Below are 21711 nucleotides of genomic sequence, written 5' to 3' on the forward strand. Positions count from 1 at the left end.
AAGTGGAAGTTCCATGGAGTCTTAGCCAGCAGTCACAGCTCTGCTTTATCTAATGGCATGGTTTTTTCCTCCTCCAAGTTTAGATTTGCTATCGCCTCCATGTGTCTTCAAATTTAAGGCTTTCCCTAGCACCTTAATTATCACTTGCTAGATGTACAGGAGGGTCTCTAGTGTGTCGTGAACAAAACAATTTAGTGGATGATCCAGTTGCCCCCTTGCTCACTGGTCCCGAACCCTTCTTCCCACTTTTGAGAAGAGCTGCAGAAACAAATATCTCCTAGCACCATGGGATTAAAAACCCAGAACACAGAGAACTCTATGTGCCTTTTAAGGAGCACTTGCCAGAAACGCTACAATAGGAGCACTGTCTCTGTCCATTATCTTCTTGGATTCAATAACAAAGTTACACTACAGATTAAATTTAGAGCCTGTCCTGCATTAAAAATGCAAATCTCACTAAGACCACCACTTTGTCCAGAATAAGGATTCCCAGGGAATCTCTAAATACTCTTAGGAACTGCTTGAGAAACACTTTAAAGCAAACACCCCAAGCTGACCTCACTCAAGTCCCCAACCCACCCCCATCCCTATTCCCCAAACAAATTTCATTCCTTGATTAACCTCTCTGAATAAGATGGGAAGTGAGGTTTGGGAAATGATGTGAAAAATGTTTAAAAAACACAATTAGTGAAGACATGCCAGAATTGGGACATCCCAGATGATTCAAAACGCATTATTCAAACTGAACTCATACAAAGCATGCACAGAGCCTACAAACACTCCTGAGAGTATTGATGGAACAATCAATACCTACTCGAAAAAGGACTTTTCTTAAAGGGTTAAAAAAAAAAAAAAAAAAAAAGAAAGAAAGAAAGAAAGAAAGAAAAGAAAGAAGACACCAGATGCTTAGAAGTTGTTAACAATCAAAAGGAAAACCATTCTAGAAAAGATTTTTAAAGGAGTGAAAAAACTGTATATAAAAGATTCATGCCAAAGCTTGGATGAAAGCCCCTCAAAGTCTAAGTATCATGTTAGCATCAACTGGTACTCATTTCTCTATATCTAAGACTAGAGGATTATATCATAGCTTTACTGTCTGTTTCCCAGCAAGAATTTTAAACAGGCTTTCCAAAATTGAAGGGATAAACGGAAAAAGTAACAAGGCCCAAGGCCCAAGTCCCAAAATGGGTAAGATAAACAGCCCCTACTACAAGCTTGCTACACTCCTTAACTAAAAAGTGGAGGTCACATACTACTTTCATTCTAATTAGCAGGTAAAAGGGGATTTTCTGGTGGCAATGGTAACTTCATGTGAGGTTTAATTTACAGGGCAATAAATCATCAAAAAGTTATTAAGAACATATGATTAGGGTAAAAAACCTATTTATATTTTGAATCACATAATTTATTGATATTTTCCATTATTAAGAACACAGAAGCTCCAAGAAAAGCATACTATAAAACCATTTTGTTGAAAACATTCAGATACCCAGTTGAGCATCAGCATTCCAAAGTCATTAACTTGAAATAGAACCTGGTAACATGTACTCTTCTAAAGCTAGCAAGCTTGACAAAAGGGAAAAAAAAGCAGAATGGCAGGGAACAGTTCCAGATCAAGAATCTATCCCTTATTAGTTAAGATGCTCATACTGAGTCTATGAAAAAAGCAAATAAAAGATTTTAAGGGGAGAATTCAATTCCAGGTCAGAATTTATCCAATGATTTGAAAGGTCTCCCATTTTATTTATTTACATCTAATAAATGAATGATTCGTGGTAGCCCAGTTAGATTAATAACTTTTTTTGATGCAGATAAAATTTTTCACGTTCAGTCCAGCGTAGTTTGACTATTCTTCCTATTTGAAGACTCAAGTGACCCTGTAAAAGAGAAAATCTCAGGGCATTTTGGTCTGTATATAGGAAATACCAGACAACAAAAACTTGCTATTTGTTGCCACAGAATTAAGTATAAGAAGGCAACTTCTCGTATTAAGACATTAATGTGGGATTGTTTAGGCAAAACACTACCATTGGTATTTGTATCTCTAATCCAAGTAAATCTGGTCATCTCTTGAAAATACTTTTCAGAAATGCTAAATTGTTTTACTGAAGTAGTTCATATTGGATTGCCCACCTCTGCTTTTAGATCATATGGCAAATAAAGGCTTGAACCAAAAATTACCATGTTTATGAGAATGACTGAGATTCTAAGCAGTACAGAACATTCTGTAGCACAAAGAAGGGAGGAAGGGTATCATGGAGCTAGCCGTTCTATATACAGAATAAGAGAATTCTTAGGTGCAGAGAGAAAATGAGCTATAAAACCATTTGCTTCAAATTCTTCCCTTATATATTAATTTATGAAAAATTAAAAATGTTATACATTCAAACTTAGAAATGGAACTTCTTAAACATAGTTAATTTCATTAAAAGTCATGACTAATTTTCAGAAAATGGATATCCAAAAAATAGAGAATAGAGAATGGAAAAGTAAAAGAGAAGGTAGGATAAAAAGACTTTCTAATTCACGGCCTCATAGTCACATCCAATAATTTAGTCACAAGTTCACTTCATGGGAAAACGATCAAAGTCATCATAATCTCTATAAAAAAATATTCTTGATTCTAAACTGTCTCTCTAGCAGAACTGACACACGGTTGAGTCAAAGACCAAAATAACCAGCACCGAAATACCAAATTTCTACATAACAAGAGAAATCAAGATAGTGCCTTGGTATTCTCTGTTGGTTATTTTCTGTACTAAACATTCTTGCCACTAATCTAAACTGTGCACAATGCAATACTAAGTGTCAAGGCAAGACAATGATTGATATGCTATGCAAGGCAAATCAATGAAGTTGAATATTCATAGGACACAGCTGTCTTCAAGTAGCCTTTTCATCAAGGCTTGTATTACTGGGAAACTGCCATGTTCATCAGTAGGGTTGGTTCTTCCTATCTCATTTAATTTTACACAAGCCATCACTTATTCAGCAACCTGCATCCCATGATTTACTATTGAGTAGTTAAGTGAAAGAGGGCCAGACTGAGAGAGAGAGAGAGAGAGAGAGAGAGAGAGAGAGAGAGAGAGAAAATATGAACAACATAACAGAGATGCACTCTTGTGGGATAAGAAATATTTTTAAAAGTTGGTCTAATTAGATCTTGAAAAAGTTGTTTCTGCTAAAACCAAGTGTAAATTTTACAACTTAGTCAAATCAATTTCCTAACAATTGCTCATCCAGTAAAGTGCTTTAAGCACACAGGTAAAATAAAATTTAATTCTGGTGTCAGTGAAATATTTGGTTCTCATTAATTACATTTTAGTCCTACTTAACACTGATTCAAAACACAGCATGAAGTTTTTAAAATTGATGAATTGTGTTTAAAAGATCATTACTAGGTCTAGAACTACGATAGTCTCCTTTTTGGAGATTTTGGTCACACAGTGAGGTTAGATGAAGTTACTGGGAAATCTGGACACAGAAAAAAAGCGAAAGAACTGATTAACAAGTAAACTTTTAATTAGCCTAGGGATAATATGTAATAAAGAGGAGAAACTAGAAGCATAAAGGTTTAGAGTGGAAAGGACTTCAGAGGTAATCTCATTCGGTGGTCTGCAATCTGTGGGTTCCTAGAGTTTTTGCAAAGGGTCTGCAATTTCATATGCACATTTTCTCCAGCTATGGTCTTAATGTTATTAATATGTAACCCCACAATTCCCCACCCCTGCCAAACTTGAATAAGTCCTTTAACGTGAAAAAACAGAACTACTGATCCAGTCCAATTCTCTATTAGTATAGCAGAGCTGTTACCCGAGTGCACTCATGCCTACATACAGTGCCCCTCTATATATTTCATTCGTACTTGGGTAGAGAAATTAAATCTTTCCTTCACTTTCCAGCTGCTAGTGGCTCCCTCTGGTATTTTCCTAAGTGTCCAAGTGAGATCCTTGCTAGCTAAAATCTTTAGTCCTAGGATCAATAATCCTTTCCTACTTGGGTGCTGGATATACACTACCGATAAACGTTGTGCCCTAAGTCTAGCAGTTACAAAAGGTGGAGCTAAAGAATACAGGTGAGTCAAAAACTCTGAGCTACAGAGTTTGCCACTTTTCAGTTTTAGTTTTCTGTGGCCTTTCCTAACGAAAGCCTACACAAGTCTTTCCCTTTTCTCAAGTTTTATTGTAATTATAGTTCAGCCCCAGAAAGGTAAACATTTACATGTTCTTCAATTATCTCATGTGTAGTGTGTCTTTCCAACTGGATAAAACAGGAAGAAACCAGGTATTAGACTTCAAGACATTTCCAACTTTGATTAAGGACTCAATAAATATTTGTTGACTTCTAGAGTCAAGGAAGTAGAATTTTATAGAAGATTTAAAAATATACACATAGCTCAATTTAGGTATGGATGGGACAAAGAAAACTGTATCTTTTCCAAAAAATGGTTTAAAAAAGATAAAATTATTTTTTAGCCTTTCCATCTATTCTTGGCAAATAATGCCACATATTTTCCTTTCACATTTTTATCAGTGCACCGTTTTAAAAAAGGAATAATCAGTCCCTCAAAACAGTGGTGTAAATAAGAATTTACAGGCATAGTGCAAATCCCACAAGCTTTAAAAGGAAACAAACCAAACGATAATTTACAGAGCCAAACACAGGAAGAGAACCTTTTGGGTAAATTGATTCCCCTGTTGTGGGCGACTACAGCAAGGGAGTAAAAAAAGCATGGATTCTGGATGCCTATTTTGATTTTGTCAATTACTAGCTGTGACATCCTGAGTGGGTTCTATGAACTTCACTTTCTTCCTGCCTACAAAATGGGGAAAGTGTGTATTTTGTAGAGTTCATAAGAAGATTAAAGGAGAAAATGCACATAAAGTACCTAGCACATGCTAGTTACTCAGAATTAGTTCCGCATTCTTCCCTCTGTTCTTTCTTTGGCTGTTCTTTCTCTTCTCTGGTTCCTTTCTAAATCAAATTCAAAAGATGTTTCCTGTCACTTTTTTCCCCCACTAATTTTCATTCCATCTCCCCATCTTTGTTTCTTGTCCTTCTCAAAGTCTATCTTGTCCTTTTCCTCCCCATCTTTTCTTTTGAGCTGTTTCCAATACCTGTAAGGAATGACTATTTTTAACTAATCTTACTAGCCTCATTTAATCTATTCAGTAAAATCTTTCCTCCAAAGAGCAAAGGAATTTGCAGAGCAAAGAAGAAGACAAACTGGAGGAAGCATACTCCTTTAATGAATTGAGTTCATGAGCGAAGCAGTACTCCTTTTTATACTTACTCTTCCCATGTATAATCCATAATCCCTCCCCCATGGGCTTCTATATCAAGCCCAGGATAATTACACTTCTGCCTCAAAATAAAATAAAATCCTCTACATCTTGTACTCTAAAAACACCAACTGTATCTAAGTTGGATCAGTATCTCATGCCCTAAGTCTTTGATATGCTTACTTAAATCACTTTATATTTACTCGGTCATCTCACAGTTATCCAAGTTGAAAAAGTCACTTTGGTTTCTCATAAATGGATATGCCACGGCTGACCTCATCAAAAAGAACTACATCCTATCATTAATGAGCATGTCTCGGATTCTTGAGATACGTTTTATAGAGAAGTTAGTAGGTAAAAGAATGAAACAGAGTCCCACAGGGAAAATTCTTGACTTCACATTTTTGACAGATTTGGACTTTAGCTGTGACTTTGCTGAGAGTGGAGATGGGTGCCAACACGGCACCAAAGCTGGGCATACCCTCAGTTCTTACCCTGTGCCTCCCTGAATTTTTAATTTCTGACTTTGTCTACTACCAACAATTTTTAAACCTTCTACTGCACCTTTGCTAGTATATAGCTCTATTCCTCAGATAGCAAGTATATTATCCAAGTTCAGAGATACAATTGAGGAATTAACATGAAAACCATGTTTCCTCAATAAATGAGAAGCTGCTAGTTAGCCTCGAGAGCCTATGAGAAAAACACCGAAATGGTATTACTCAGTCACCAATCTAAAGAGAGAACTTTGACTCAAGGTATAAATGAAATTGTAATTATATAAATATATTTATAAATATTTATACAATTATATACTTATACATAAGCACTTACACAGACTTAGAAAAAAATGTAAGAACATTAATTCAAAAGGACTCACTGAAGAATAAACAGAATTTTCCATGATTTCCTTGAGGAGATACATACTCATTCTTTAGGAAGGGTCCCTCAAAATCCAACCATTAGAAACCATATTCTCTAATTGTGTACTAGCAACACAATAAGCATCTTTTTTTTAATCCCCACGTTGCCGAAAGAGTGATCTTAAAGTAGATGGAAACCTAAAGGTCTCTGAGCAATAGCAATTTATGTTCCTCAAGTAGAAGAATCAATCAATCCAAATCCCCAACTGACAAAATAGGTCCATTCTATAGAACAAGTTAAAGTTCTGATTTTGCCACCAGAATCACTACTACCCCTTCAGAGGACTCTATTTAAAGCTCAAAGTAAGAATTGAGCATATGGTGAAGGTGATAAGTCAGACAGTATTACATAGATTCAAGATGGCCTCTTCTAAATAATACTGAAAAAAGCTTTCACCAGCTAAGTCTGAATGTGGCTTTTGTCGGCAGAAGAACCCCACATCTGAAGATTACCGGTAACCTTCTCTACCTCCCTTACTAAATGTTGTCTTATAAACTGGATTTAAAGGTCTTTGCCTTAGAGAGGCTTTCAGTTTTGATACCTTTTGCAAGAAAACGGTAGAGGAATTAAGCTCATTCAGTCACCAGAACCTTTTAGGAATTGTTCCAACCAGGGGTGAAAAAATGAATCATTCTTTCTAACCGTAGGAACATGGTTAGCAACTCTCAGCTGCATCTTTTTCTCCCCCCCCACCCCCCCGGGACATACATAAGTATGCCTTAAAGCACATAGGACAATCAATTACCATAGTGGTTACAACCACAAGCCACTGTACTGCATGATTAATTGAACAGTTGCTCTCCTACAGATCACTTGTGGACCCAAACAATGGAAGGGCCAAAGGAACTAATATGCTGTACTGGCAGAAACAGCAAGCACCTTCCTATCCCAGTCACCAAAATCGCCTCACTAAACGTCCGTTCCAGGACTAGCAGGATCAATACAATTTATAAAGTAATAATGAAGAAAGCTGTTTCAGGCTAGGATATTGAAAGCCACTCCATGCTACTCACCCTATATTTAACACTCAATCTGCCAATAACACATATCATGGAAAATAATTTTAGGTGGGAACATGGGAATCCTTTGAAAAAAATTTTTAAATATAATGAACAATAATTATAAGGGATGCTTTTTCCATGTAAACAAAAGCCTGAATATTTTGTTACGTGATATTTCTTACATGAACAACAAAGCGTTATAGAATTTCTTTTCTCTACAAAAAATGGGCCTTACAAAAAAAAGGAGGTTGTTCTTATTCTGAATCTAGCCATTCTTTTACCAAAGGAGCCTGAGGAGTAACATTATCACTTGATCCCAAAAAAGTGCTGTGCAAGAGACCACTTATTGGAACATGCATTTCCTGCAGCCAGTACTAGGAGGTCTAATTCTTTCACTTCCATTTGGTCACCAGATTAGGTAAGAAAGAAAGAATAGTAGGAAAAAGAAGAAAACAGAAGAGGAGTGAAAAAGGGGGTTGGGGGAAGAGACTGAATATAGGAGAGAGCAAGAAATAAAACAGAAGGCAGGTGACTTGCTTGCCCGACTTTGGCTCTATGGTCCTATGAGCCAAAATGCATACTTAGTGACATGGTATCTCACAGGAAAAGGGATAAAAGGGGTAAGCTGAGAGAGGTCAGGCCATGATGTTAATTTCTTTCCTGTACAAAGACAGTCTCTTGAGGACAAAGGCCTGCCTCTTGTAATGTAATGTCATAGTCCAGATGAGAGAGTTTCCTTCGAGGGAAGTTGGTGAGAAGTTCAAAACGTTCATTTGGATATCCTTTAGACTGGACATGCTTCACCAAAGCCTATGAAAAACAAGAGAAAAGACAAAAGCTGTTAGATGGAAATAAAAAGAAAGAATATATTAAGGTATTAAATAGCCTATGTTCATTTTTATCATGTCAGATGAGATATCTGAAGTTTAAGTTATTCTTTCACATAGCCAAAGCTTACCCTTGTGGAAGGGCCAATATAACTCTTTTGATGGGGAGATAATAAACCTGTATCCAATAATTTAGGACCATTAAGTGATACTGAAATATACAGGATTATGTTTGTTTCTCCAATAAACCCAATTTCTATTTGTAAAATTATTGTCCTCTTTTTAAACATTTTATCAATTTCTTTTCTTTTCATCAGAGAAGATATGTCCTTCAGTCTACCTACAGACAATCTTGCCTCCAGTGCACTGAATCCCTTCTTGCCTTCTTAGAAACTGTGCCACTACAGAATATTCCTTTGCAAGTATCTTCAACATCTCCCTCTCTACAGATGCTTCCCATCAGACTTACACATGTTCAGTCTTTCCTTCAATCATTTTTTTCCCTCTGGTTATTGCCCATTCTCCCACTAGCTTCAAAACCAAACCTCTCAAAACAGTGATCTATACTTGCTCTGTTCATTGTCTCGTCTCCCATTCCCTTCCAAATGCTAGACCAGGGAGATAGCTCTGGGTATCAGCACCAGTGGCCACAGCCTACTTGTACTCATAGTCTTGAAGAATCAGATTAACTATCTCCTGCCACAGCAAGCAGCTAGGTATGGACACTTGATCTAAGGGGGATTCACTCATACACTAGGCTAAGCCAGTCAGACCCATTCTCTTTTCCAGGGGTTAGAAAACACAGAGGAAAGGCCCATTAGCTGTGGACTTCAGAGGAAAAGGCCCTCAAGCATCACTAAGATGAACCATGTACAAGCTGAGAGGTAAATAAAAACCACCAGTATAGAGAGAAGAATGGTGTGAAGCAGAAAATCACAAGAGGGAAACAAAACAAGCCCCATGAGAGAGACATAGGAAAACAATCTTGGTTCTTAACCCCTTTGCAGTTTCAGCTACTAGGAAACCCAAGAGCCCCACTATAATGTTCAAAATAACCACCCCACTCCCCTTTGCTAGGTAATAACTTCAGCTGGGTTTCTATCCCATGCAGCCACGAACAGAAAATCCTTGACTGGACAGACCCTATGTAACTTGCCTAAGATAATTCAAGAAGGTAATAAAATACTTAGAATTAAGATTCACCACAGTAAGTTTTCAGTTAGGGGCCAGACTAAATACCATCTATTTCAAAGACTCATAAAGCCAATTATGCCAATTAATTAGTTTCTCTGCTTCAAGTAAACACTTCCAATTAGATATACTTACCAGCAGTTTAGCTTGCTCTGGAAGAGTGATCTGTTCCCTTTTTCCATCTGGATACCGCAACATCAACTGTGCTTTTGGTCCTAAAGAAAGAGTTTAAAAAAAAAAAAAAAAAAAAAAGATACAACAGCTTAAGACAGAAGACTAATGTAAACAAATATATAAACCCCTCCAGTAACATTCAAGTTTTAAGTAAAGCAGGTCTAGAATGTAACTCACCATTTACATCTATGCCCTCCACTATTCCATCTGATTTTTCAGGTGACATCTCTAGTATTTCTGAATCCACGGCTGGCAATCCTTGGTGGTTTGTGGCTGTTCCAGGCTCAGTTCTGGCTGGGGGCTCAGTCAGTGGCCTTCTATTCTCCTCTTTTCTATGCCCCAAATCTTTATGGGGAGATTTTCTGGACTTGGCAAGATTCTCTATCTCCTCTTCTTCATCAGAGCCACAAACGGATATGAACTCCTCACTGCCAGAAAAAAGTTCAGATTCAGATTCTTCATCTGAGCGGCTATCCTGTTTTGTCTGTGTTGAATCAAAGTGTGTCTCTTGCAAGGAGGCTCTGATGGCAGCTTCTAGCTGGCTGTCTTCACTTGCATCTATAAGGCTCTCCTGCAAGTTGCAGTCATAAAACATGGGTGGAAAGAAAAAGAAAACAGTTAAACCCAAAAATAGATAAAGTCAAACAGGACATGAGAAATATAACAGCTTGCCAATATTATTTTCTGCTGAATGTTTCTCTTTACTAAATTTTAAGCTATTTAAGTGCAACAACTTTGTCTTACACAGCCAAGATGGAATGTATATTTTAAAAACAAAAATAAAACTGTGCTACGACCTGCCACAACGGTGCTGCAAGCACAAGTTTTCTTTACATCAAAATTAATAAAATCAAGAAAACGGTTTATTCCTGGCCCAGAAAAATACAAGAATTAAGGTTTTAAATATAAAGCCAAACACTAGTTTTTAAAATACTCAATACAGAAAAGGATGTCTACCTTGCTCCTTATTATATTCTTCAACTAGCACTGCTCTGACACAGAGAGGATAACAACTCGGTAATCATCATTTTGCAAAAAATCTAACAGATCTGTAACATTCAAACCAAAATAAAACAGCATATAATAAATAGGGAAAAACAACAATTATATTTTCCCAAGCTTAATTACAATGAAGGTTTTCATTGTGATCATGAGAAAAGCAAATTCCAACAGTTTTCCACTAGGTAAAGTTCTGTCACAAGTATCGCTAAACTGATTAAGTTACAAAATATGGGTTTTTTTGAATGGAACTTATTTAGATCCTAACTCAAATCATTAAAAAAAATTTTAGGGGCGCCTGGGTGGCTTGGTCAGTTAAGCGTCCGACTTCGGCTCAGGTCATGATCTCACGGTCCGTGAGTTCGAGCCCCGCGTCGGGCTCTGTGCTGACCGCTCAGAGCCTGGAGCCTGTTTCAGATTCTGTGTCTTCCTCTCTCTCTGCCCCTCCCCTGTTCATGCTCTGTCTCTCTCTGTCTCAAAAATAAATTTAAAAAAACGTTAAAAAAAAAAATTTTATAAGTTAACAAAATTTTGTAAATTTTGTAAGCTGAACAGTAGACATGTCCTGATATTAAAGAATTGCTGTTAATTGAGGACGTGTTACTGGCATTGTGATTGTGTTTCAAAAAAATAAGGAGCCTTTATTTTTTTTGTTTTTTTTTTTTCTTTTTTTCTTTTTTTTAAGAGTCTTTATCTTTTAAAGATACATGCCAAAGCATTAATGAATAAAAAGTGAATTCTTAAGATTTATTTCAAAATAATGTGAATAGGATGGAATATAAATGAAACAAGACTGGCCACATGCAATAATTACTGAAATTAGTTAATGGATACATACAGGCTCAATAAACTCCTACTTATGAATATGCTTAAAATTTTCCACAATAAAAAGGCAAAAAATATATGGGTCAATAACAAAAAACTAAAGGAACCTCATTTTGGCTTTTGTATCATATAACAAAAAAAATTAAATCATATAGCAAAAAAAAATTAAGGAAAAAATGTTGAATAAACTTAAGGCTAAGCTACCACCAAAAAAAGGGTAAGTACGTGACCTGCAATGGCTTTTAAGTGGATTGCAGGTTCATAATAATGACGGTGCACAGCATGCAGTTTGATTTTAAAGACTGTCTAACATGGCAGACACTACAGACTTCCTATCCAATATCCATTCTCCTTTCTTTCTTTACTTACAGAATCCTAATCATGTCTATAAAAGAAAGCACACCCAGCTAAAAAATTCCATTTATCAATTTCCCTTTCATCTAGAAAAAAATTGTGATATGGAGCTAGAGAAGCACTTACAGAGAAATTACAGAACTCAACACACATAATAGAAAAGTCTGAAATTAATGACTAAGTTTCCATCTTAAATAAAAAAAGTACCCACACAGAAAAAGAAAATGAAATTAAATCCAAACGGCAGAGAAGGAAAGAGAAAGAACAAAAATCAACAACCTAGAAAACAAAAGAAAAATTATTAAAACCAAAAGCTGGTTGTTTAAAATCAGTAAAACTGATAAGCCTCTAATCAGATTGTCAGGAAAAAGAAACCACAAATTACCAGTAACAGGGGATTAATAACAATCACTATAGATGCTACAGGCATTAAAGAGAATAACAAGGAAATATAATGGACAGCTTTATGTCAATACATTCAACACCTCAGATAAAACGGACAAAGCCTTGGAAAGACAAAACCTACTAAAAAGCTCATTAAAGAAGTAGTAGATACTTGAGTAGTCCTATATCTATTAATAAGTTGAATCTGTAGTTTAAAACTTCCCACAAAGACTCCAGACCCAGGTGGCTTTATTGGTGAATGTCATCAAACAATAAGGAAGAAATAAAATCAATTTTACACAAATTCTTCCTGAAAACAGAAGCAGGAAAAAACACTTCCCAATTCATCAAAAGGCCAGCATTAACCTAATACCAAAACCAAAAGAAGGCATTACAAGGAAGACAAAACAAATGACAAAGAAACTATAAACCAATATTCCTTGTGAACATATAGACCCAAGAATTCTTGACAGAATTTTAGCAAATCAACTGTATCCATAAGGAACATATAGCTAACATCAAAGTTAATGGTAAAAGAGTGAATACTTTCACCCCTACACCAGAAGCAAGTTAAGGATGTCTAATTTCACTACTTCTATTTATCTTTGTATTGGAGGTCCTAGTTAAGAAAAAGAAAAGGCATAGAGATTGGAAAGAAGGAAGTAAAATAAGTCTTTATTTGTTGACGACATGACCATCTATATATATATATAAAAAATTCTAGGGACGCCTGGGTGGCTCAGTCAGTTGAGTGTCCAACTTCGGCTCAGGTCACGATCTCGCAGTTCACGTCGGGCTCTGTGCTGACAGCTCAGAGCCTGGAGCCTGCTTCAGATTCTGTGTCCTCCTCTCTCTCCGCCCCACCCCTGCTTGTGCTCTGTCTGTCTCTGTCTTTCAAAAACGAATAAACATTAAAAAAAAAATTCTAAGGGATCTACAAAAAAGCTACTAGAACTAGTAAGTAAATTTAGGAAGGCTGCAGCCCACAAGGTCAATATACAAAAACTGTAAAATATTGTTCAGAGAAATTTAAGACTTAAATAAATGGAGAGATACATGTTCATGGATCTGAATACTCAATATTGTCAAGATGTCAATTCTCTCCAATATGATCCATAAAGCAATGCAAATCCAATCAAAATCCCAGCAGCTTCCCTTGCTAAAAGGCAACCAATAGAATGGGAGAAGATATTGCAAATGACATACTGGATAAAGGGTATTCAAAGTCTATAAAGAACTTAACAAACTCAACACCCAAAAAACCAAATAATCTAGTGAAGAAATGGGCAGAGGACATGAAATAGACACTCTTCCAAAGACGATTTCTGGATGGCTAACAGACACATGAAAGATGCTCAATATCACTCATCATCAGGGAAATATAAATCAAAATCACAATGAGATACAACCTTGTACCTGTCAGAGTGGCTAAAATTAACAACTCAGGGAACAACAGAAATTGGTGAGGATGCGGAGAAAGGGGAACACTTTTACACTGTTGGTGGGAATGCAAACTGGTGCAGCCCACTCTGGAATAGTATGGAGGTTCCTCAAAAAATTTAAAAAAAGAAAGTGACAAACTGATTCTAAAACTTATGTGGGAACACGAAGGATCTGAAATAACGAAACAACTATAAAGAAGAATAAAGTTGGAGAACTTACACCACGCAATTTCGAGATTTACAAAGCTACTATCACTAAGACAGAGAAAAGTGCTGTAGAGAAAGACATAACATAATCACTGGAAGGAAGAGTCCATAAACCCACACATATATATGATCATTTTTTGACAAAGGTGCAAAGGGCAATTCAATGGAGAAAGGATAATATTTTCAACAAATGGTGCTGGAACAAGTGTACAGCCATATGCAGACAGACAAAAAGCCCCAACTCAACCCTATCCCGACACCATATACAAAAATTCATTCAAAATGGATCACTGACTTAAGAGCTAAAAATAAAAAAAACATGGGATAAAATCTTGGGTTAGGCTAAGATTTCTCAGATAAGAGACAAAAAGCACAAAGTCTAAACGCTGATAAACTGGATTTCATGAAAAATTTAAAATTTGCTCTTCAAGGGGCGCCTGGGTGGCTCAGTCGGTTAAGCATCTGACTTCGGCTCAGGTTATGATGTCGCGGTTCATGGATTTGAGACCCACATTGGGCTCTGTGCTGACAGCTCAGAGCCTGGAGTCTGCTTCAGGTTCTGGGTCTCCCTCTCTCTCTGCCCCTCCCCCACTCATGCTCTGTCTCTCTCCCTCAAAAATAAATAAAAACATTAAAAAATTTTTTTAAAAAGCTGTAACTTTTTTTATACCTGGCTGGCTCAGTTGGTAGAGCATGTGACTCTTGATCTCAGGGCTGAGAGTTTGAGTCCCACATTTGGTATAGAGATTAAAAATAAAAAAAATTTTTTTTTAAATAGCTATAACTTTTCAAAAATAAAATAAAGGCTAACTTATTACAAACATAAAAGCAAATAGATATGCCCACATGACATACAATGGCTTTGACTGCAGATAATGACACTCTGTACCATGTATGTTGATTTTAAAGAATGGCACTATATCAGACACTACTAGTTTCCTATCTCATATCCAGTCTTCTTTGCTTTCTTAACAGGACCTTAATTGTATTTGTGCAAGAAAATATGTCCAGCTAAAATAAGCAGAACTCTTATCTGTATCTGTTTACTTTTGTACAGAGGCACTACCCCCATCTTCCTTGTCCACGCTTGGATATAATGCCTGGGAGCAGAGCATCTATATTGTGATTGTGTGAACAAGCCAACAGTAAGGATGGGGGGATGGGAGGGAGGAAGAGGAGAAATCTGGTTTCTTGACATCCACAGAAGTCACATTCTAGACTGCCTGCCTCGACTTCTTGTTGAACAAAGTAGATGTCTTCTTTGTTTAAGTTGAACAAAGTAGATGTCTTCTTTGTTTAAGTCATTATCTGTTGGTGTTTCTCTTGCACACAGTTGATCAATATTTGTAACATTCATAGAATTGTATCAGAAGTGGGGTCTGAGGTACTGGTCACCCAAATCATCCCTATGTATTTGTCCAATGTTATGGTCCCATTCTTTCCCACTAAACGTCTTACTTTTCATAAGAGACCTGGTGAAGTTGTTAATTTATGTTGTTGTAATTCAGCAACTCACAAGCTCAAGCTCTGGTTTTTGAAAATATCAGCCTTAGGTATGACTGCAAAAGATAAGAAACTCTCTTAGGGCAATTATAAAGACTCTTTGGGGTTTTTTTGCCTTAAAAAAGAATTCTACCTTAGCCAAACTTCTCAGAATAATGAAAAAAACAAACAAAAAAAGTTGAATCAATGTTTTAGTTTTGTACTACTGTAACTACCTCAATAAAAATTCTCTACGGGGAAAAAAAGAATTCTATACCACTCCTTGGCAAGCATGCATACCATTCTGTGCCTGTGTACTTTATTCTAGGTGATAAACTTAAGGAACAGTTTCATAACTGCATTATATGGACTGCTAAAGTCATATCCTCTAAAACTAATTTTATTCTCACTGCCATCAAACCCAAATAGCTCCTACCACCAAATGAGAGTCCCATTATCTCTGAAGGTCTCTTACTCACCACCAATCTTGACTTTAATTATCAAACAGGTCTGCCCCATAATAGCATATTATAGAAATTAAGTACAGAAATAATCTCTGGGTGGGCCAGGGAGCCAGACCCCAAAGCTATATAACCAGTACTAATGTCCAGCTACACTATGAAAGCTGTCTAGGAAAAATACCATTTCTACTGCTGCTTAGACTTGGATACCAAATGCCTGACATGCTACCCCTGAAGAAGTGGATTCCTCTGTCACCAGGCTTGCCGTTATCAGTTCTCCTACCTACCGGTACACATTCACACTGTTTATTTCTAAATCCAGGTCTCCGGTCACATGCCCTTACCCTAACTGCAAAGGAGACTAGGAATATGAATCTTATAATCTCACTGAGAAGATAGAACACCTATGTGGGAAATTATCAAAATATAAGGAGGGTATCTAATATGTGCAGCCACAAACTTTAAACTTTTACATTATTACCTTTACTCAAACATTTTTCACAAGATATTTATATGCAATTACACTTAACTGCCCATCACCACTTCTCAGTCATACTTACTGAACGGGCACATTTTTTGGGGGGACTGCTAGAAAGTCCATCCAGTTGCCCATGTTCACCCAGAAATCCTGTCACTTGGTCCAAGAAAGAAGATACATCTAATTGGTGCCACTCTACTAGCTTCTGACCTAAAAATTAAAAACCAGGGTATATAATAAAATCAATACTCTTTCCAAATATTCTCTCATTAAATATTTCTTTTGGTATATGCATAATTAAATTACTGGGAACACACTCCACCCCTCACCAGCCTAAGTTACATAGTATGTTCATAAACTAGAGGATACATTAATTATAATCAATCTTAAGAGATTCCTGGCCATCATGACAGGGCAGCTACTTTACCTGCTGATATCATTAACTGCTATTTAGGAAGAGGTTCAGACAAAGCAGTATCTGTATGAAACTCAAATTAATAATAAAACTAACTCTACCCTCTGCTTCTCTGATGGGATTACAACAGCCACTGAACAATCTTAATATTTTAATGATAGAAAACCAAAGGAGATTCCTTATAAAATAACAAGAAAGAAAAAGTTATTCTTTCAAAGGACAAAACTATACAAAAATATAAAAATACTACCATCTCCCAAAGTTACCAGAAACAGACTCCTAAATATATACTTCATAGATATTTAAATATTTCTCAAGGACATGAACAAAAACCCTTCATCTAAAGTATTACAAATAATTTTCGGGATGCATGGGCGGCTCAGTCGGTTAAGCATAGACTCCTGATTTCGGCTCAGGCCATGATCTCACAGTCCAGATATAGAGCCCTGTGTAGGGCTCTGCACTACAGTGCAGAGCCCACTTGGGATTCTCTCTCTCTCTGCCCCTCCCCTGCTCATGCTCTCACTCTCTCTCTCTCAAAATAAATAAATAAACATAAAAAAAACCAAATAATTCTGAAACTGGATCCAAGTCAAATATTAAAGGTCAATTATTTAGATAAGTGAAAGAGAAATAAGTTAAAGGCTGTAAGCTGACATAAATCTTACCTGTCCGTGGATCCAAGATAGAAACATAGGGGAAATCCCCTAGCTTATAAAACTGTATGTATCTCTGACCTTCTTCACTGTCGTGATAAACCTGTTAAGTCATTGATATTAAAAAAAAGTGTCAACTATATCTTTGTTAAATATACCAACAGCAATTAATTATCCAAATACGCCTTTGTTAGATATATGGTTGGTATATGTTGGTATATGTTAGATTTTCACTCCTGTCTTAGATAATTAAAGTCATCTGATGTGAACTCCCTCAACTTCCTGCCTTCAATGCCTCTGGAAACTTGTATAAACATATCACTCTGTTCTTTCTCTCTTCCCAGTTCAGAAGAGGTATTGCCCTTCCTGTTGTTATCTGTCCATCCATGTCATTCCTGACTTTCAACCATATACATCTTAATAAATCACAATGTACTATATATTACATGGTTCAAGTGCCTGGCATAATGCTAGGCAAAGAGATAATCAACAAGTGCTGAATAAAAGGTTACTATTCAGAAAAATCATGTTGAATTTAGGGGCCTATAACACATGAGAACAGGCAAATCAATAGCATATCTTGCATTGGGAAAAGAATTAAGTTCATTCAGAAGTTTTTATTTTCAATTTATTTTTCATAAAATAAAAAACCAGAGCAAGATCATCTAACCTTAGCTTGGATCATTTATATAAAAAGAAACTAGAACCAGTAAGACCCTAAGTGATAAATGTAAGGACACACAGATGGGAGTATCAAACTCAAGCTAAAATCTAGGCCTTGGTCAAATGTTTTTCCATTACTTCAAGAACTTCTATATCAGTACTGTCAATTATAGTAGCCACTAGAACATGTGGTATTGAAGCACTTGAAATGTGGCTAGTCAGATACCGGTTAAATATAAAATACACACCAGATCTTAAAGACTTAACACCAAAAAACAAACAAACAACACCACTTCATATTTTAATATTAGTTTTATATGAGAGAATGTGACTTTATAAAAATATATTAAAATTAATTCCACTTATTTCTTTTGACCTTTTTAAATGTGGCTACTGGAAAAATTACTTATGTAGCTCACATTATATTTCTGTTGAATAGTATAGTTGTACATTCTATTGAAATATATCAACTCTTCTGAGATATAAATACTACATGGCTTACATGGGTTGGTTCTTTTTCCTCCTTCCCTTAGGAGTTCTTCATTGCTGACCTTATTTTCACTTGTCCTTACTACTTCAGCCATTATGGGTAGTTTTACTTTTTCATATATCACAATTTAACTGTTAATTTTTTTCCCATTTTATAACCTACTGCCTCCTCCCCAACATCTCATACTACAATAGTAAAATACTACAAAAATTTTGATTAATTCTCCTCACCTGCCAGAAAATGAAATGTTCCCGGATAATATTCTTCACAGCTTCATTGCTCCACACGTCACGGTTGAGGCACTGGCATGCAAAGTCTTGTACATTTTGAATGTTTATCATTAGCCACTTATTTTGCATCTGGCCGCACTCTTTGGCCTGTAGAGTAAAGTTATATAACATTTGTCAGAAACACTTTCCATTTGGTAACTGATATGTTTCAGAATTCAGAAGCTGTCCTCTTATATACAAAATTTTTTCTCAAATATGACATCTAGAGTTTTCAGTATCTATACATTAATTTGAGTATATGTATGTAATTATAAGGTTCATTTTCAAGCATTTTTCAAATTTAAATGAACTGCTTTTCATTTATACACTGTTATTATTCTAACGGCTAGATTTTTTTGTACATTAAACATCTTTACCTAAAAAAGATTCCACAAACTAGGTCAAAAAATCATGTAATTCTATCATACCATCTCTTCCAATCCCTATCCACAAATGTCTCTCCTTTTAAACAAATGTAAGCAGTATGTGTCTATTGCTATTTTATAGAACTACCCTAGACATTTCAGTAAAAGCTGTTGAGGGTTTCTTCTCTTGGGGTTACTATTCCTAAGAATGGGTTTCAAAAATGAGATCACAGGATCACAGACTATTTCAGAATGATCTCCAAGACTCCCCAATGTATAATACAAATATCAATCTTGAGTATGTACTTTTTGCCTCACAGTTCCTCATTATCACAAAGACCTAAGAAATGTTGATGAACAGGAAAAGAATGGCACAAAAGCAAATGAGCAAATGCTACCTCAAACCTCTGCACAGGAAGTGAAATGAAAGCCATAGTTTTGAATAATTTTGTCCTGGAACAATATTCTTTTCCTAATCAATTTGACATGGGAAAATCTTAAGAATCAATTAACTCAGATTAATAACAATTGAAAAACATAACATTTTGAAAGTATCATAAAATGCAAAACTAAGAATATCTTCTGTTTTAAGGTTTATGCAATCTTGAAAATACTATTATCCTATTGTTTTGTATGAATCCCCCAGAGAAAATCATTTTCTAATATTCACTACTGATTCCACAAGTGAAAACCCAAGTTCTAAAAAGAATTATCCATGTATTTGAGTCAGGAAGCTGTATTCAAAGGCTTAAAGTATATAAATATAATAACTCCTTGCTCCTAGGACATAGTAGTGCCCCACTTACTTCCTTACCTATAGCATGCATACAGATTTCATAAATGAGTAGTAAGTAATTATACTGTTTTAATGGAAGAAAAACTATTTGAGAATAAAGAAAAAATTAACACACAAGGTAAATTTACATCTGCCTCGACTACAGCACTTGACAAGGAAAAAAATGTGTAACGTCAAAAATAATAAAAGTCCAGGGGAGCCTGGGTGGCTCAGTCGGTTAAGCATCTGATCTCAGGTCAGGTCATCACAGCATGGTTCATGGGTTTGAGCCCACGTCAGGCTCTCTGCTGTCAGTGCAGAGCCCGCTTTGGATCCTCTGCCTCCCTCTCTCTCTCTCTGTCCCTCCCCAGCTCGTGCGCTCTGTCTCAAAAATAAATTTTAAAAAGCTCAGAGTTTAAAAATGATGAATTCATTTGATTTCTATTTTTCAAAAATTCATTCATTCACATTCATGCTTTCATTAGTTCAGATTCATTCATTCACCAAGTATTTGAGTATCTACTATGTTTCAGGTACAGTTATGGATGGTGGGTATAGTAGTTACCAAAACACAAAAACCCCTGCTTTCTTGAAGCTTACATGGGGCAAAACCTTGTATCAGCCAAAACATCTGAAGATCTATTAAGAAACTACTGCTAGAAGGAAGGAACACAGAAGATACAAATTTCATGCAAAGCAACATCTGGACTAACTATAAGAGAGTCTTAACACAATCTCACTTAGTATACAAATTATATGAGTCAAGGGCTAGAGGTGTAAGTGGACCATGGGACAATGATGATCTTCCCTCTTGGAATCTATTAGGCTGTTCTGAGTCAATATTTAAAAGCCATTACAGGGAGACAAAAGGGTAAATATGGCTACACCAAATAGGTATGTGATGGGATTTATTATGACAAGGCAGAAACAGTAAAGACTAACCTCTCTCTCAGTCCCAGACAGATCAGGAAAGTATGAAAAACAAAGATATAGAGGAAATTATATATATATATATATATATATATATATATATATATATATATATAACACTAAGAAGGAATATACACAGTACTTTTTTATGGAAATGTTAATTATTTTTATTCACATTTATAGCAAGTACTTTTGAAATTACTCTTAGTAATTAGGACTAGGTGCACGTGTAGCTGAATGGCAACTTTAACAAATATGCATTAAGGAATATCAGGGAAATTGTTCTGACTCTTTCTGTACGATGTACTCCAGATTATGCCATTCAATCATTTAACACAGATTTAATGAGGGCCAACCATGTACCAGAAACTCTCCCAGGCACTGTGGAACAGTAAATAAAACAAAGTCCCTGTGTTCATGGAACTTATGGGCTAGTGGAGAAATAAGAAAACCTAAGAAATGTTCTGTTGCCCAGGTCAGATCATTCATCCTAAGGGCTATGCTCACTCAGTTCCAGCTACACGGGTTTTCTTGGCTGTATCAGAAATAGGCCTAGATATTTCCAATATCAGTACCTTTACACTTAACTATTTTGTCTGCTCTTCCCTTGGACATTCCTATGATTCATAGTCCTTCACTCTATTCAGATTTCTATCAAATCTTATCCTTTCATAATCTTCCCTGATCTTACTATCTAAAATAGTTCTATCACAATTATAGACATATGTGAAATTTATGAAATCAATCTTGCTTTTAATTTCCATTAAGCACACTTGTACCTTTAAAAAAAAAAAAAAGTTTACTTATTTATTTGGGGGGAGAGAGAGAGAGAGAGAGAGAGAGAGAGAGAGAGAGAGAGAGAGAGAGAGAGAATCCCAAGCAGGCTCCGCATGCATGGTCAGAGCAGAGCCCAATGCAGGGCTTGATCCTGTGAATTGTCAGATCAGGGCCTGAGCCAAAATCAGGAGTTAAGACACTTAATCAATTGAGCCACCCAGGCACTGACAGTGCAGAGCCTGCTCGGGATTCTCTCTCCCTGCCCCTCTCTTGTGTGCACGCATGCACACGTACTCCCTCAAAAATAAACATTAAAAAAAAAAATAGCCCTCTCTCCTTC

General features: G+C 36.2%; 1 protein-coding gene across 2 annotated transcripts in view; it reads right to left on the reverse strand.

Moving 5' to 3' along the window:
- Positions 1-325: 325 nt before the first annotated feature.
- Positions 326-21711, reverse strand: part of UBXN7 (UBX domain protein 7) — a 59561-nt gene continuing 38175 nt past the window's right edge. For both annotated transcript variants that reach the window (XM_060639638.3, XM_060639637.3), the window contains 6 exons: positions 18486-18632; positions 17115-17205; positions 16114-16241; positions 9577-9970; positions 9361-9440; positions 326-8017 (listed from right to left, as the gene is read on the reverse strand). In XM_060639638.3, the coding sequence (XP_060495621.2) occupies positions 7856-8017; positions 9361-9440; positions 9577-9970; positions 16114-16241; positions 17115-17205; positions 18486-18632 (1002 nt within the window). In that variant the 3' untranslated portion in view covers positions 326-7855. The remainder of the gene's footprint in view (positions 8018-9360; positions 9441-9576; positions 9971-16113; positions 16242-17114; positions 17206-18485; positions 18633-21711) is intronic.

This window comes from Panthera onca, chromosome C2 (assembly GCF_046562875.1).
Source record: "Panthera onca isolate mPanOnc1 chromosome C2, mPanOnc1 haplotype 2, whole genome shotgun sequence".
NCBI classification, from domain to species: Eukaryota; Metazoa; Chordata; class Mammalia; order Carnivora; family Felidae; genus Panthera; species Panthera onca.